The 15199-nt window shown below is 42.0% G+C and overlaps 1 protein-coding gene across 2 annotated transcripts in view; it reads right to left on the bottom strand.

Moving 5' to 3' along the window:
• pnpla7b (patatin-like phospholipase domain containing 7b) overlaps nucleotides 1–15199 on the bottom strand; it is a 322850-nt gene that overhangs the window by 287547 nt on the left and 20104 nt on the right. The window contains exons 2-3 of one of the 2 annotated variants that reach the window (XM_048558715.2): nucleotides 8093–8130; nucleotides 3089–3163 (exon numbers count right to left, since the gene is read on the bottom strand). In XM_048558715.2, coding sequence (XP_048414672.1) covers nucleotides 3089–3163; nucleotides 8093–8130 — 113 coding nt within the window. Of the gene's footprint in view, nucleotides 1–1547; nucleotides 1586–3088; nucleotides 3164–8092; nucleotides 8131–15199 lie in introns of those variants that run through there. The other variant, XM_048558716.2, reaches the window with a different exon arrangement.

Below are 15199 nucleotides of genomic sequence, written 5' to 3'. Positions count from 1 at the left end.
TGTGTTCAACTAAAAGTAGATCCCATAGTAAACAAAAGAAACTGTTGATGCTGAAAATCAGAAACAAAAACAAATTCTGGAAAAGGTCAACAGGTCAGGCAGCATCGGTGCAGAGAAAGGACTGACATTTCAGGTCCAATGATACTTCTTCAGAACTGCCTGCAGCTGGGACAAGGTTGGTATATAAGCTAATGAAGAGTGGAGGGAGCAGGGGTAAAAAAAGAGAGTAAACAGTAGGTGGAGATGGAGCCCAGAGAGAGAAAAATATTTGGGCAGACAAAGCAGTGGGTAAATGTCACCTCGGGAGAATGAATGGGGATTGTTATTGGCTGACAATGGGATGGTTGTGGTAGCAGCTCATGCGATGTCAGGGCCTGGTGTGCACGGATTGGGTAAGGACATGGGAAAAGGTGTGCTGGCTCCAAAATTGGTGAACTCAAGATTGAGTCCCAAGGTCTGCCGAGTTCCCAAGTGGAAAATGAGATGTTGCTCTTTCAGCTTGTGCTGAGCCTCAACGGAGTACTACAGCAAGCCTAAGGCAGAGAAGTTGACCAGGAAATATGGTGATGTGTTTAAAAGGCAAGCAACCAGAAGCTCAGGGTCACTTTTCTGGGCAGAATGTAGATGTTCTGCAAAGCAGTCACCCAGTCTTTGCTTCAGCTCCCTCATGTAGAGGGGATTACACTGTGAGCAGACTAGATTGAGTGAAGTGCAGGTAAATTGCTGCTTCACTTGAAAGGGGTGTCTGGGGCCTTAGATAGTGAGAAGCGAGGAAGTGAAAGGCCAGATGGTACACATTCTGCAGTTGCAGCGGAAAGTGCCATGGGAGAATGGGAGCTGTTGGGAGTGGAGGGAACCAAGGTGTTCCAGAGGCAACAGTCCCTGAGGAAGGCAGGCAAGGGAGGGGAGGTGAATGTGAATGTGTGTCTGGTGGTGGCATCCCGCTGGAGGTAGCAGAAATCGCAGCTAATAATTGTCTGGATGTGGATGCTAATGGGAAGGTGGGTGAGAATGAGGGGAACCCTACTGCTGTTGTGGAAGAGAAGGGAGGGGGAGAGGGCTGAAGTGCAGGACATGGCTCAGACCTGGCTGAGGGCCCTGTCAATCATGGCAGTGGGGAGGCCTCAGTTGAAGAAGGTGGTGGACATTTCGGTGATCCCCTTGTCAAAGCTGACATCATTGAAACAGATGCAATGGAGACAGAGGAAGTTGAAGAACGGAATTGAGCCTTCACATGAAGCAGGGGTGAAGGATTTAGATTCAAGGTAACTTTGGGAGTCAATGGGTTTAAAACACGTGAAGCAGTGTTAACCATTGTGTTCTTTGGGTCCCCCAGAAGTGGAAATAGAGGTGTCAAAAGGGAAGGAGGAGTCAGAGAAGGGCTGGATGAAGGTGGAAATTGGAAACGAAATAGGTAAACTTTTCCATTTTCCAGACAAGAGAGGAAAGCAGTAACAATGATATAGTTGTGTCAGAGAAAGAACTGTGGGTGGAGCAGGAGTTGGACTGGAACAATGAATATATACCCCATAAAGAGACAGGCATACCTGGGACCCATGTGGATATCCATGGCCACCCCTTTGACCTGGAATAAGTGAGAGAAAATAAAGAAGTTGTTCAAAGTGACAATAACCTCAGCCAGGCAGACAAGGGTGGTATTGGATAGGGATCGGGATCATTTGTTCCCTTAGTGTTGGAATGGTTTCACGAAGGAACATTTTCTGGCATCTTCATGATGAATGTTGATGAGTACTTACTGGGCAGTACCGTGGAATTCAAAAATAGTGTTATAGTAAGATTAAAGTAGAACATTAAAGTTGGGAGTCAGGTTTGTGGGGCCTTCAAAGATATTTGTTTAAATATTAAGCAAAGAAGTCTAGCATAGCTTTAAAACAACAATATTAATAAAGTGTTATTTCCATATTGAATAATCTCTCACCAGATTTAGGAGCAGGCTAGTGTGCCGCACTGTATTGCAGGCATTTGAGAGGTCTACCAAGCTTGCGATCTAGTTCCTTTAGAAGTATTAAGAAAATTCAAGTTGGATAAATACACACTCTTAAATTCCCATTCTTTGGAACCCAAAGAACACAATATTTAATACTGCTTCCCATGCCAATCTTCCATTTTTTCATTCATTCATGACATAAAGGCATCACAAACAAGCAACATTTATTGCCCATCCCTAACTGCGCAGAGGGCAGTTAAGAGTCAACCTTGCTGTGGCTCTGGAGTCAGATGTAAGCCAGACCAGGGCAATTTCTTTCCCTAATGGTCATTAGTAAGCCAAATGAGCTTTTCCAATAATCAATTCATGGTCATTATTAGACTGTTAATTCCAGATATTTATTGAATTCAAATTCTACCATCTGCCATGGCAGGACTCGAACCCACGTCCCCAGATCATTATCTGGGTCTTTGGATTAACAGTCCAGCAACAATACCACCAAGCCATTACCTTCCCCTTCTGTTAGGTAATATAGTGTTGCTGGTTTTACATTTGGTGGGGGAAGAGTATGAATTGTTAAAATAATAAACAGTACATTGCTGCTGAAACACTTGCTCTTGCAGAAATAATCAATACGGGATTCTACTAGGGAGTACTTCAATTGAGATTTTGCACAATGAGTGCAGTAAAAATAGTATAGCTATTGAATGTTACAATTATTGAAGGACCATACCATACACTGGAAAAGAAAGATTATGCTTGCTTGAAACAAATGTTAGACAAAGTAAATTTCTAAAACAAAATGGGTGGATGGAAGTTATCAACATTTACATTCATGGAGAAATTGCAGAAGCTCAGGAGGAGGAATGATTCACAATGTACTGCTCTGACACAATACAATGTTCATCAATGCAATTATTTTTAAAAGGCAGTTTTTCATATGTTAATGGAATTTAATTATATGCTTTGATGGTCATTAGCTGGGACTCTCATGAGCTCCTAAATAGATTGAAACTGTAGTGGTTGGGGTAGATGGTGCATGACTGTAATGGGTACAACTGTAGATAAATGCCTATAATGTGTAAAGGGCTATTCTCCCATCAGCTGGTTTTCTGGAATCTAACAGTTACATTTACATACCATTGTAGTCTGAATTTTCTCCTCCACAAACTGTTGCACTAATGCTGGAACATCCCCACTAATTGGTATTGCAACCTGTAATGTACAAAATGAAAAGTCTTCACCGAGGGAAAAAAAATTCAACATACATTTTAATTTCAAATCTTATCACAAATCTCTATCACAAATAAATTCTGAATGGTCCTTTTTTTTAAACTGAACTCTGGATTCTTTTTTATAGCTACTTTACGATAAATTCCCTGGTTGGGAACAAATGGACCAAAAATGTTGAAATGGCAAGACCAAGTCATTAGACCCTGTATAAACCTGCTTGCGTATACATTACGATCATGGCATATCCTGCACGTCAATTCAAGGATAACAACCTGGTTTCTATATAGAATCTTTTACAAACTCAGAACATTCATTCAGAAGTGCTTCAAAAGCATTTAAATACTTTTAAAAATTAGTCATTATTACATAGGAAAACACAGCACAGAAACAGACCCTTCAGTCTCAACTCGTCCATGCCGGCCAGACATTCCAATCTGACCTAGTCCCATTTGCCAGCATTTGGCCCAAATCCCTCTAAACCTTTCCTACTCATGTACCCATCCAGATGCCTTTTAAATGTTGTAACTGTATCCACAACCTCTGGCAGCTCTTTCCACAAATACCACTCTCTGCATGAAAAAATTGCCCCTCTGTTGAGAGGTTAATGGGTTAACATCCCACCTCAGCTTAAACCTATGTCCTCTAGCTTTGGAGTCCCCTCACCCTAGGAGAAATACCTTGGCTATTCACCCTATCCATGCCCCTCATGATTTTAGTAACCTCTATAAAGGTTACCCCTCAGCCGCCAATGTTCCTGGGGAAAAAAACCCAGCCTTTTCCGCCTCTACTGAGAACTCAAACCTTCCAGTCCCGGCAACATCCTTGTAAATCTTTTGTGCACCCTCTGAAGTTTAACAACATCCTTCCTATAAATGGGTAACCAGAATTGTATGCAGTATTCTAAAAGTGGCCTCACCAACGTCCTGAGCAGCAACATGATGTCGCAACTCCTATACTTAATGTTATAACCAACAGAGACAAGCATGCCAAAAGCTTATTTTACCATCATCTACCTGCATTAGCATAGATCTCTTTGTTCAGCAACACACGCCAGGGGCCCACCATTAACTGTGCAAGTCCCACCCTGGTTTACCTTAGCAAAAAGATCAGTGTGGACTCGATCAGCCAAAAGACCTGCTTCCACACTGTAGGTACCATTATCAAAATTCAACATCTCTCATTTACCTAACCTCCATCTGCCACTCTTCGGCCCATCTGATCTTTGAGGCACACTGTCGCTCACAGGCCTCCTAGTCAAAAAAAGCAACCCTCCATCACCACCCTCCGTCTCCCTCCTTCAAGCCAATTTTGTATTCACTTGGCTAACTCCTCCTGGATTTCATGCAATTTAGCCTTACTAACCAGATTGTCATGTAGGACCTCGTTGTTAATCATGATTTTACTGCTCAGCTTTCAAAATCCCTGAAAAGCAATAAAATAAATGGCCACTTCTTTTGTTTTGGACCTAGGAGTTCAGGTACACAATTCTTTGAACTTTGTATCGCATACAGACAGGGTGGTTAAAAAGGCATTTGGCACACGCCTTCATTGCTCAGTCCTCTCAGCATAGGGGTTGGAAAGTCATGTTGAAGTTGTACAGGACATTGGCAAGGCCCCTTCTGGAATACTGCATCCGGGTCTGGTTGCCCAGTTATAGGAAGGATATTATTAAGCTGGAGTGAGTTCAGAAAAGATTTACCAGGAAATTTCCAGGTATGGAAGGTTTGAGTTATAAAGAAAGGCTGGGAGATTTTTCACTGGAGCGAAGGAAGTTGAGAGGCGACCTGATAGAGGGTTATAAAATGTTGCTGGGTATACATGGAGTTAGTGGCATTTGTCTTTTGCCTAGGATAGGGGATTTCAAGACTAAGGGGCACATTTTTAAGGTGAGAGGACAGAGATTTAAAGACAGACGTGAGGGGCATTTTTGTTTTAACACAGGTGGTTTGCATGCGGAATGAATGTCCTGAGGAAGTGTTGGATTTAAGTACAAGTGTAACATTTAAAAGACATTTGGATAAGTACATGAATGGGAAAAGTCTGAAGGGATATGAGCCAGAGGCAGGTAGGTGTGACTAGTTACGATCATATTTGGCATGGACTGGTTGGACGAAAGGGTCTGTTTCCATGCTGTATGACTATGGTGCTATAACGTGAATTTTTTTTAAATTCATTCATGGAACGTGGGGTGTCAATGGCCCATCCCTAATTGCTGGTTGATCTCAGTGGCTTTCTAGGGCCATTTTGGAGGACAAGAGAGTGTCAACCACATTACTTTGGTTTTATAATTATTCTTGCCTTTACATTAGAAACTTCTGAATCTTAATCCTGATTTGAAGGCATAATCTGGGAGGACATAATACTGCAAATATAAAAGATGACTTGCTACCAAGATCCAGGTTACAGCTTTCAACTTTGGCTACAGGGTAAAGCCCACCAAATGTTTTTTCCAACATTTTTCCCTCAAACCGTTTCATCATTGATCACACTGACTGTTTCAAGTATCTCATAATTGCTTACTGGGACTTTGTCACCACAGAATGGCTTGCATTTCCCTACATGTCAATAATGTGACAAGTACATTCTTAGGGTGCTAACTTCCCTTGAAGATTTTACATTTTTAAATTATCTGCCCACTTACCCCACACCCACACTAATTCCCTTGCTACATTTTTTCTGCAGTTTAAATTTCCAGTTTGGCGTCTTCTTTTTGGAAAATTGCTGAAGTGGGTGGGAACTATCAATGGGAATTCTTAAACTGCTGAATAACCAGTTCTCAGGAGATATTCAGGTTGCTAGTTCCAAAGAAAACAGCAGGATCAGTTAAGTTTGAAACTATGTTTTCCAGTGGCCCTGACTGATAATTTTTGCAAGTGGCAAAGGATAGTAAAAGGAATATCAGATCTCAGATCAGTAACCTCTAACAATCAGGAGAGGAGGGATGAATCAGCTCCTCATTTTTCAACCACCTTGCTTAGCAACAATAAAGATTTGTGGTTCCTTTCAACATAAGACTATATGTCTCTCTAATTAAAATATAGTTACTAGATTTCTACTGTTGTTAGTAAGAAGCCAACACTGAGAAAATTAATATTCATAGCAAGTAAACATACAAGTACAAAGTTAAACGAGGACAGGGTCCAGCACAAATAAAAGATAAAAGAATGTGTTACTTAAGGGCGGCATGGTGGCTCAGGGGCTAGCAATGCTGCCTCACATCGCCAGGGGCCGAGGTGCAATTCCAGCCTCAGGTGACTGTGTGGAGTTTGCACATTTTCCCCTTATCTGTTATTCCTCCAGATGCTCCAGTTTCCTACCACAGTCCAAAGATTTTCATGCATAGGGTGGTGCGTGTATGGAACGAGTTGCCAGAGGAAGTGGTGGAAGCTGGTACAATAACATTCAAAAGGCATCCGCAGGGGTATATGAATAGGAAGGGTTTAGAAGAATATGGGCCAAATACTGGAAAATAGGACTACATTTATATAGGATATCTGGTCAGCATGGGCAAGTTGCACCAAAGGGTCTGTTTCCATGCTGTATATCCATGAGTCTCTGCACTAGTTAGATGGATCGGCCATGCTAAATTTCCTATAGTGTGCTGGATAGATGGATTAGCCATGGGAAATGCAGGGTTACAGGGACAGGGTAGTGGGGTAGGTCTGGGTGGGATGCTTTTTGGAGCATCCGTGTGGACTCGATGGGCCAAATGACCCACTTCCACACTAAGTATCATAAATCTTTCCAAAAATCTTCTAAAATCCTCTGGCATACAAGGTTTTAATCTAATACCACAGCTATGCCATATTCTCAGCAGTAGCAAATATTTCACTTGCCCTTTGAGTACCCCGTGTTCTCATGCATCTTTTTAACCTTAATGTCTTGAGTTCCTTATTTCCGAGGCTGACAACTGTAGGTAATTTCTTCAATCACCAAAACATGACGTCTATCAATTGGGTGTAAATCAAAATAGAGATAAGGATTTCTTCTTTTCTGCTGAAAGGTCCAGACCCGAAACATCAGCCTTTGTGCTCCTAAGATGCTGCTTGGCCTGCTGTGTTCATCCAGCTCCATACCTTGTTGTTATTTAGGATTTCTTGATGCCTGACTGGATGAACAGGTTTCTAGTATCTTTTCAGCAAAGTGTTAATTTCAGTTCAGGCTATATTTTTTATTCCACGTTGGTTTCATGAAGCATGGCTTATCTACATGTTCAGCTGATTAAATGGCCGCAGCAAAGTCAGTGTTTCTTACATTTTTAAATCCATTTTAGGTCAGTGAAGATCCCAGGTATTAACATTAGATGAAGGAATTTGAAAATAAATTACCCATTTTCATCAATATCATAACAAACCTAACTCAAAGCCTGAAATACTTGTACTGCTGCTCAGCCACCGACATTCTTCAACCCCTAAACTTGCCTCTTGCACAGTAGCATATTAATCATTGACATCATTTGTGACAACTCTGAAGAGGAGGAACTGTAGAAAGTTTGCAAAATTATGTCAAAAGTTTCTGCATAGGCGTAAATCACGCACTGCTACTTGGTAGGAAAACCCACTGAAGGCCCCTTTTGCAACCAACTCCTGCAAAAACAAAGAGGCTCCTCCTAATTTTACAGCAACTCGTCATACACTCTTATTGACACCTTATTAAAAGTCATTTGATGCATGCTCCTGGAAGATGCAACAACCTACAAAATTTTCATTTTACAAAAACATACTTGGTTCTATTTGAAAGGTAAAATGAAGTGTAAAGTCACTCTACTGCAATATGAACCAAGCACAGCAATATCAAATAACTCCACAGGATGTGTAGCAATAAATAATTGCATTCTGTGGGTCAGAAATGTACTACAGGTTGTGTACCAATAATGCATGTTGAAGAAGCCTAAAGAAACAGATAACTTACCTCAGAGCTCACACAGCCGTCTGGTTCTTTCAATACATCTGGAACAATGAAAGAGAAAGCAGACAATCAAAATGATTAACTGGTTATGACACATCGTACTGACTAATGGAACGGCACAGCATAGATGCAGTATAACTTGCATGCTTGTAAATAACATTCATAGCTTTCATTTTTCAAGATGTGGAGGTGCTGGTGTAGGACTGGGGCGGACAAAGACAAAAATCACATGACAACAGGTTACAGTCTAACAGGTTTATTTGAAATCACAAGCTTTTGAAGCATAGCTCCTTCATCAGGTGCAGTGAGAGGAGAGCACACAGACGCAAAATTTAAAGGCAGAGAGATGAAGGGCAAAGAGACCAAAGAATTGTATGGTCATACAACTGGTGTAAGTGAACAAACCTAAAATGGCGGACTGCCTGCCTCCTGTTGAATCTTTCATCATTTTCATACATTCCTGCATTCTAGAAATTGCAGAAGCAGGGTATGGAGAACTCTGTTAGAAAGGGGGCACAAGTTTCGATTGTGCATCTTAATCAATCCAGAATCTGTTTCGAGTTACTGCCCAAGATATTTGAAGCGTTCATCATAGTCTGCCTGACTTTCCAAACTTCAAACAGGCATAGCAATAGGAATATACAAAAGGTAACATCACAGGTCAGACAATGAATTGTAGGCACGAAGCCTTGTTAAGAATTTGTTTCAGCGTTTTAAGCTGAAGTCCGGCTGGTTTTATTCCAAAAAGCAGGAACTTGCCACACTGATAGACTGTGACTACAAATTGAGTGTTTCTTGAACAAAGTAGAATGTATCAGCAAATAAACAAACATCTTGGGTGAAGTGATTCACCCGATAGGTTTATGTGCATGCGTGTGTACGCATGGGCATGCGAGAGAGTGCGTGACAGAGAGTGCATGCAAGCGCATAAAACGTAATCCAAAACTACAAACTAATTAAGGTAACGAGATCATTACTTATCAAGGTAATGTTTTCAAAACAGGACAATAAGGAAGACTTTACAATACAGAACAGTGTGGCGGGGTCACTTATAGCACAACATGTGCCCAAGATCACAGTTGGGGCCGTCTTCGTAGGTGTGGAACTTGGCTATCAGTCTCTGGTTGGCCACATGTAAAGATTTACTTGTTACTTCCACGGCCTGTGCAACTTCTAAAACTGAATAGTACTAGCCACTGAGCCACCATGCCACCCGTAAGTAGCATATTCTTTTATCTTTCATTTGTACTGGGCCTTCCTTTAACTTCGTACTTGTGTGTACGCTTACTTAACGTGAATATTAATCTTCTCAGCGTTAGCTTCTTACTAACAGTGATAGAAATCTGGTAACTATATTTGATTTACTCATTTTTCTTCAGATTGTTTCACACAATTTATCTTCCCATTTTCTCAGTTCAAGATTGTAGCTCATATCAGGAATAAAGCTCTGCCAGTGACATAGGCCTACAAGTCTAGATAAAGATCATAACAGTGTATTTGGTTATTGGGATATCTCAGTTAAGCCAATTCAATGGACTCTTTGAATCAGAGGTGATCAGTATGTCTGCAACATCTGGCCTGGACAAATACAAGGCAAATGGGAATCAAAGCAAAACTCTTCCAAATAGAAGTGAAGATTTTCCTTAAGAAAGTGGAGCCAAACCAAGCACTTCATTGTTCTAATTATTCAATTTTAGAAAGTTGTGATTAGGAAAAATTGTATTTTCTGCTACTCCACACGACGTGCATCACTGAGCATGTTCCATGATCCCCCAGTGAGCTAAACAAACATTATGTGACATTGTTCAATGAAGCACATGACAGATACAGGCATCCAGCTGTAATAGGCAAAGCCACAGGGACTCAACCACCACACTAATCTTAGCCCAGAGCACCGAATACACTGACAATGCACAGTAATATCATTCAAGTGCAAATTTACTTACAACTTGCTGCTATTTAGTATCCAAGGAAGCGAAACACTTTTTGAAAAGCACAAACACGCTTTTTGCCTTCCGATCCTACCGATGGTTAAATACTCAAAGGCAAGCAAATACGACTGCACAGTTCACGTGGCCAATGACAGTATCTAATTACTCAGAGATAATGGGAACTGCAGATGCTGGAGATTCCAAGATAATAAAATGTGAGGCTGGATGAACACAGCAGGCCAAGCAGCATCTCAGGAGCACAAAAGCTGACGTTTCGGACCTAGACCCTTCATCAGAGAGGGGGATGGGGGGAGGGAACTGGAGTAAATAGGGAGAGAGGGGGAGGCGGACCGAAGATGGAGAGTAAAGAAGATAGGTGGAGAGAGTGTAGGTGGGGAGGTAGGGAGGGGATAGGTCAGTCCAGGGAAGACGGACAGGTCAAGGAGGTGGGATGAGGTTAGTAGGTAGCGGGGGGTGCGGCTTGGGGTGGGAGGAAGGGATGGGTGAGAGGAAGAACCGGTTAGGGAGGCAGAGACAGGTTGGACTGGTTTTGGGATGCAGTGGGTGGGGGGGAGGAGCTGGGCTGGTTGCAATGATGCCACCCGAAGGTTGCAGGAACAGCAACTCATATTCCGCCTGGGAACCCTGCAGCCATATGGTATCAATGTGGACTTCACCAGTTTCAAAATCTCCCCTTCCCCTACTGCATCCCTCAACCAGCCCAGTTCGTCCCCTCCCCCCACTGCACCACACAACCAGCCCAGCTCCTCCCCCCCCCCACCCACTGCATCCCAAAACCAGTCCAACCTGTCTCTGCCTCCCTAACCGGTTCTTCCTCTCACCCATCCCTTCCTCCCACCCCAAGCCGCACCCCCCGCTACCTACTAACCTCATCCCACCTCCTTGACCTGTCCGTCTTCCCTGGACTGACCTATCCCCTCCCTACCTCCCCACCTATACTCTCTCCACCTATCTTCTTTACTCTCCATCTTCGGTCCGCCTCCCCCTCTCTCCCTATTTACTCCAGTTCCCTCCCCCCATCCCCCTCTCTGATGAAGGGTCTAGGTCCGAAACGTCAGCTTTTGTGCTCCTGAGATGCTGCTTGGCCTGCTGTGTTCATCCAGCCTCACATTTTATTATCTAATTACTCAGCCTTCTTTACTGGAGAAATGCAAATCACCAAATCGATTTCCAAATTCATCACGCAGCCATTGGCTAACTTATGAGATTTCATAATAAATCAATTTGTTCACCCAAATAAAACAATCCTTTTTCACCCTGACCATAGTACAAATATGAAAGGTGCTGCCTTAGGGGTTGGTGGTGGAAAATACTCTGGCAACATTTGATAAGGATCTGGATGAACACTTAAAACACCAGTGTCTAGTAAACTGTGGACCATGTGCAGGTAAATGGGATTAGTGTAGCTTTTTTTTGTGGGTTTGCATAGACATAGGTAGCCGATAACTATATGGCTACATCTCTTACACAAATGCGTGATACAGAGACTAATTATAATGTTGCTACAACTGGGAAAAAGTTGACCTTCCACATTCACACCCTCATTCTTTATGAGATAAAATTAATCTCAGCATCAGTAAGTTATTTTACTTATATTATAATCAATGATCACTATTATCTGGCGTGAATAGATTAGGGAATTTGCTTTTTATTCTATATAATCATGGTTGTCAATGTAATATATACATAAATAAGCACTCCCTCTTTTGTCAAATAAATCGCTAACCTTTGTGCTAAATATTTACTGTATGAATGTGGAAGTACAATTTTTTTCCCCAGTTATCACAAGATTATAATTACAATCTCTACATCTCATACACAAATGAGTCATAGAACCATACAGAACAGAAACAGACCCTTCGGCTGACCATGTCTATGCCAACCAACAAAAACCAAACAAAAGAACTGCAAATGCTGTAAATCAGGAACAAAAGTAGAAGTTGCTGGAAAAGCTCAGCAAGTCTGGCAGTATCTGTAAAGATAAATCACAGTTAACATTTTAGATATGGTGACCCTTCCTCAGAACAACAGAAAATATTACACTAATCTCATTTACCTGCACTTGGCCTATAACCTGCAATACCTTGGCACTTTAAGCACTCATCCAAATCCTTCTTAAATTTTGTGAATATTTTGTTAATAACACAGACCAGCTCTACTCATCCCATCTACTTCTCCAAAGCAAATTAGCACAAAACACAATAAGCATTAATTGAAAAGTCTCAGTTAAACCAGAGAGAGTGGAGACAGAAAGAAAATTTGTATTTAACAAAATTATCCATAACAAAATACATGTGCTTTTAAAGTATAGCCATTGTCATCATGTAGAAAATGTGATAGAATTAATGACCATACATTTTTAAATTCACATTCAATGAAGAATAACTAGTGTTCCAGGCCACTACAGAGAACTCCCTATCACTTTAGAATCAGTAGCATTAGCTTGTTTATATCCACCTGACAGCAGAAAGGGCCTCAGTTTAATGCCACATCTGCACAATGGACTTTTCATGCTCATGAATTAACAGCCATTAATTGAACATATGCATATAAAGGTGAACACAAAGTCACTGAAATCCCAGAGGACCACAGGTTGTTCTCTCATTAAATGTGTCTCAGGCGAGGGGTAAGGTTGAGAAGGAGAAACCACAGGTGCTGTGGGAACTGAACCCACGCTGAATGACAACACACTGTTCGGTCAACTCAGCTGACCGATCGTCCCATATTTATAGTGAGCACCTGTGACATTGGGTGTGAGGTAACAGCGCCAAAACTGAGCAAGTCTATAAATTCTCCAAGAATTGTGTCTGCGTTTTATCCTCACTATCTGTTAAGATCCAACAGCAGTGCGATCCCTCAGTATTACGCTGGAATATGAACCTAAATGTTGTGCTCAAGTTTCCTACTGAGACATGAACTCATAATCTTGACTCAGAGGCAGCAAGGTTGAGGGTCTGCAAGGTTCCAGCAACTGAAATGCCTTGTGACAGCAGATGAGTTCACACTCAAAATCTTACAAATAGTACCACAAAATACAACATCCAGACAAAATAATTCAAGGTCACCTCAGTGTATCTCAATTTAAGGAGCAAGGAGTGAGGTCACAATCTGTAAGTAGCTTTTACCCCAATCACAGTTTGTCTCTCCCACATTAGTGCTCTAGCTCCTCCAATCACAAATCCCCTTCAATGCCCTTTCCAAGGTTTGCATGGCTGTGTAGCTATCTGCAATGTGCCAGATTTTGTAATATGTCATCAGTAATACCAAACTGGAGGGAGAATACAATGTGTCCTGAAACAAAGAGGTTGGAAATCAAGGCCATACAATGTCTCAGAACCCCATGATAGGCCAAGCTTCCAAGGGTCAGCATACAAGATTCATTGGTCCAAAATGTATTCAAAATACCCTGGACATTTGTCAGCATGTGAGGTGAGAGGTTGGGAGGCTTGAAATAAACATAAGCAATGGACACGTGGAGCATTTGGAGGCCAGCACCAAATTGAGTGTAAGAATAGGGAGTGCTTAAACCACTCTAATCCTATTTCCACACTAATCACTAAAGAGGATTTTGATCAAATCTCCTCCTCTTTAAAAGACAGTAGCCGAGATCAGGTAGCTCAACCCAGACTGGCGTCAATATCGGAGTTTTGCTGATCTGTTTTCATTGTGCAACCCTAACTGCTGATACGTTTTTGCGAATTGAGTTTAACTTGTCCTCGTGAAAACATATAGCTTTGTCAAAAGACAGGAACATCTTTGAGGCCTGTGCAATAAACCCAAAAGAAACTATAAACCCCAGATGATGAATTTGTCTTAATGTATACTGTTCCAGCTCCCTGAAGCACTGCAGTGCAGAACCAAATGGCAACTAGAAAATAATCTATTTACCTGTTTCTTATATGTCTGACAACCAAATACAATAAACTTGCATCAAGCATCAAGTAGGAGCTGTCACATTGAATGAGATATTTTCTCTTCTGATTCTCCTTTTGTTTCCTCTAATGGTGTTGGGGTGTTGTTTGGAGAAGGTAAATGTCCAGTACAGACTAGCCTGTACATAGCTGTCACAGTGCACAGAAATTATTAACCAGAATGCTACATGCAATAGGGGTCTTCACATTTGTTGACAGATTGCAGAAGCTGGGGTTGTTCTTCTTGGAGCAGAGATTAAAAGGTAACTAATGGTAATCTGAAGGTGTTCAAAACAACGAGGACTCTGGACAGAGCAGATGACCAGAAAAAGCAAGAACCAGAGGTCACCAATTTAAAGTGACTGATTCTGTTATCAATGACATAAACGTCATTTTTATGCTTTGAATGATTAGGATCCAGAATGTGCTGCCTGCCTGAGATCTTGATGATGCTTTGCAAAAAGGAATTAGATAATTATCTGAAGGGAACAAAAGTTGCCCGGAAACGTGGTCCACATTGGCACCAACGACATAGGTAGGAAGAGAGATGGGGATTTAAGACAGAAATTCAGGGAGCTAGGATGGAAGCTGAGAGCTAGGACGAACAGAGTTGTTGTCTCTGGTTTGTGGCCCATGCCACGTGCTAGTGAGGCAAGGAATAGGGAGAGAGAGGAGTTGAACACGTGGCTACAGGGATGGTGCAGGAGGGAGGGTTTTGGATTCTTGGATAATTGGGGCTCTTTCTGGGGTAGGTGGGACCTCTACAAACAAGACGGTCTTCACCTGAACCAGAGGGGTACCGATATCTTGGGGGGAAAATTTGCTAAGGATATTTGCATGGGTTTAAACTAATTCAGCAGGGTGATGGGAACCAAAATTGTAGTTCGACTATAGAAAAGGTTGAGAGTAGGGTGGTCCGAAATAAAGTTTCAGGGACGCAAGATGGCACCGGCAAGCAAGAAGTTGGTTTGAAGTGTGTCTACTTCAACGCCAGGAGCGTCCAGAATAAGGTGGGTGAACTTGCAGTATGGGTTAGTACCTGGGACTTTGATGTTGTGGCCATTTCAGAGACATGGATAGAGCAGGGACAAGAATGGTTGTTACAGGTTCCGGGATTTAGATGTTTCAGTAAGAACAGAGAAAATGGTAAAAAGGGCAGGGGGGGGGGCAAGAGGTGTGGCATTGTTGGTCAAGGACAGTATTACAATTGCAGAAAGGACGTTTGGGGACTCGTCAACTGAGGTAGT

This window comes from Stegostoma tigrinum, chromosome 29 (genome assembly GCF_030684315.1).
Source record: "Stegostoma tigrinum isolate sSteTig4 chromosome 29, sSteTig4.hap1, whole genome shotgun sequence".
NCBI classification, from domain to species: Eukaryota; Metazoa; Chordata; class Chondrichthyes; order Orectolobiformes; family Stegostomatidae; genus Stegostoma; species Stegostoma tigrinum.
This window is presented reverse-complemented; position numbering and strand designations above follow the sequence as displayed.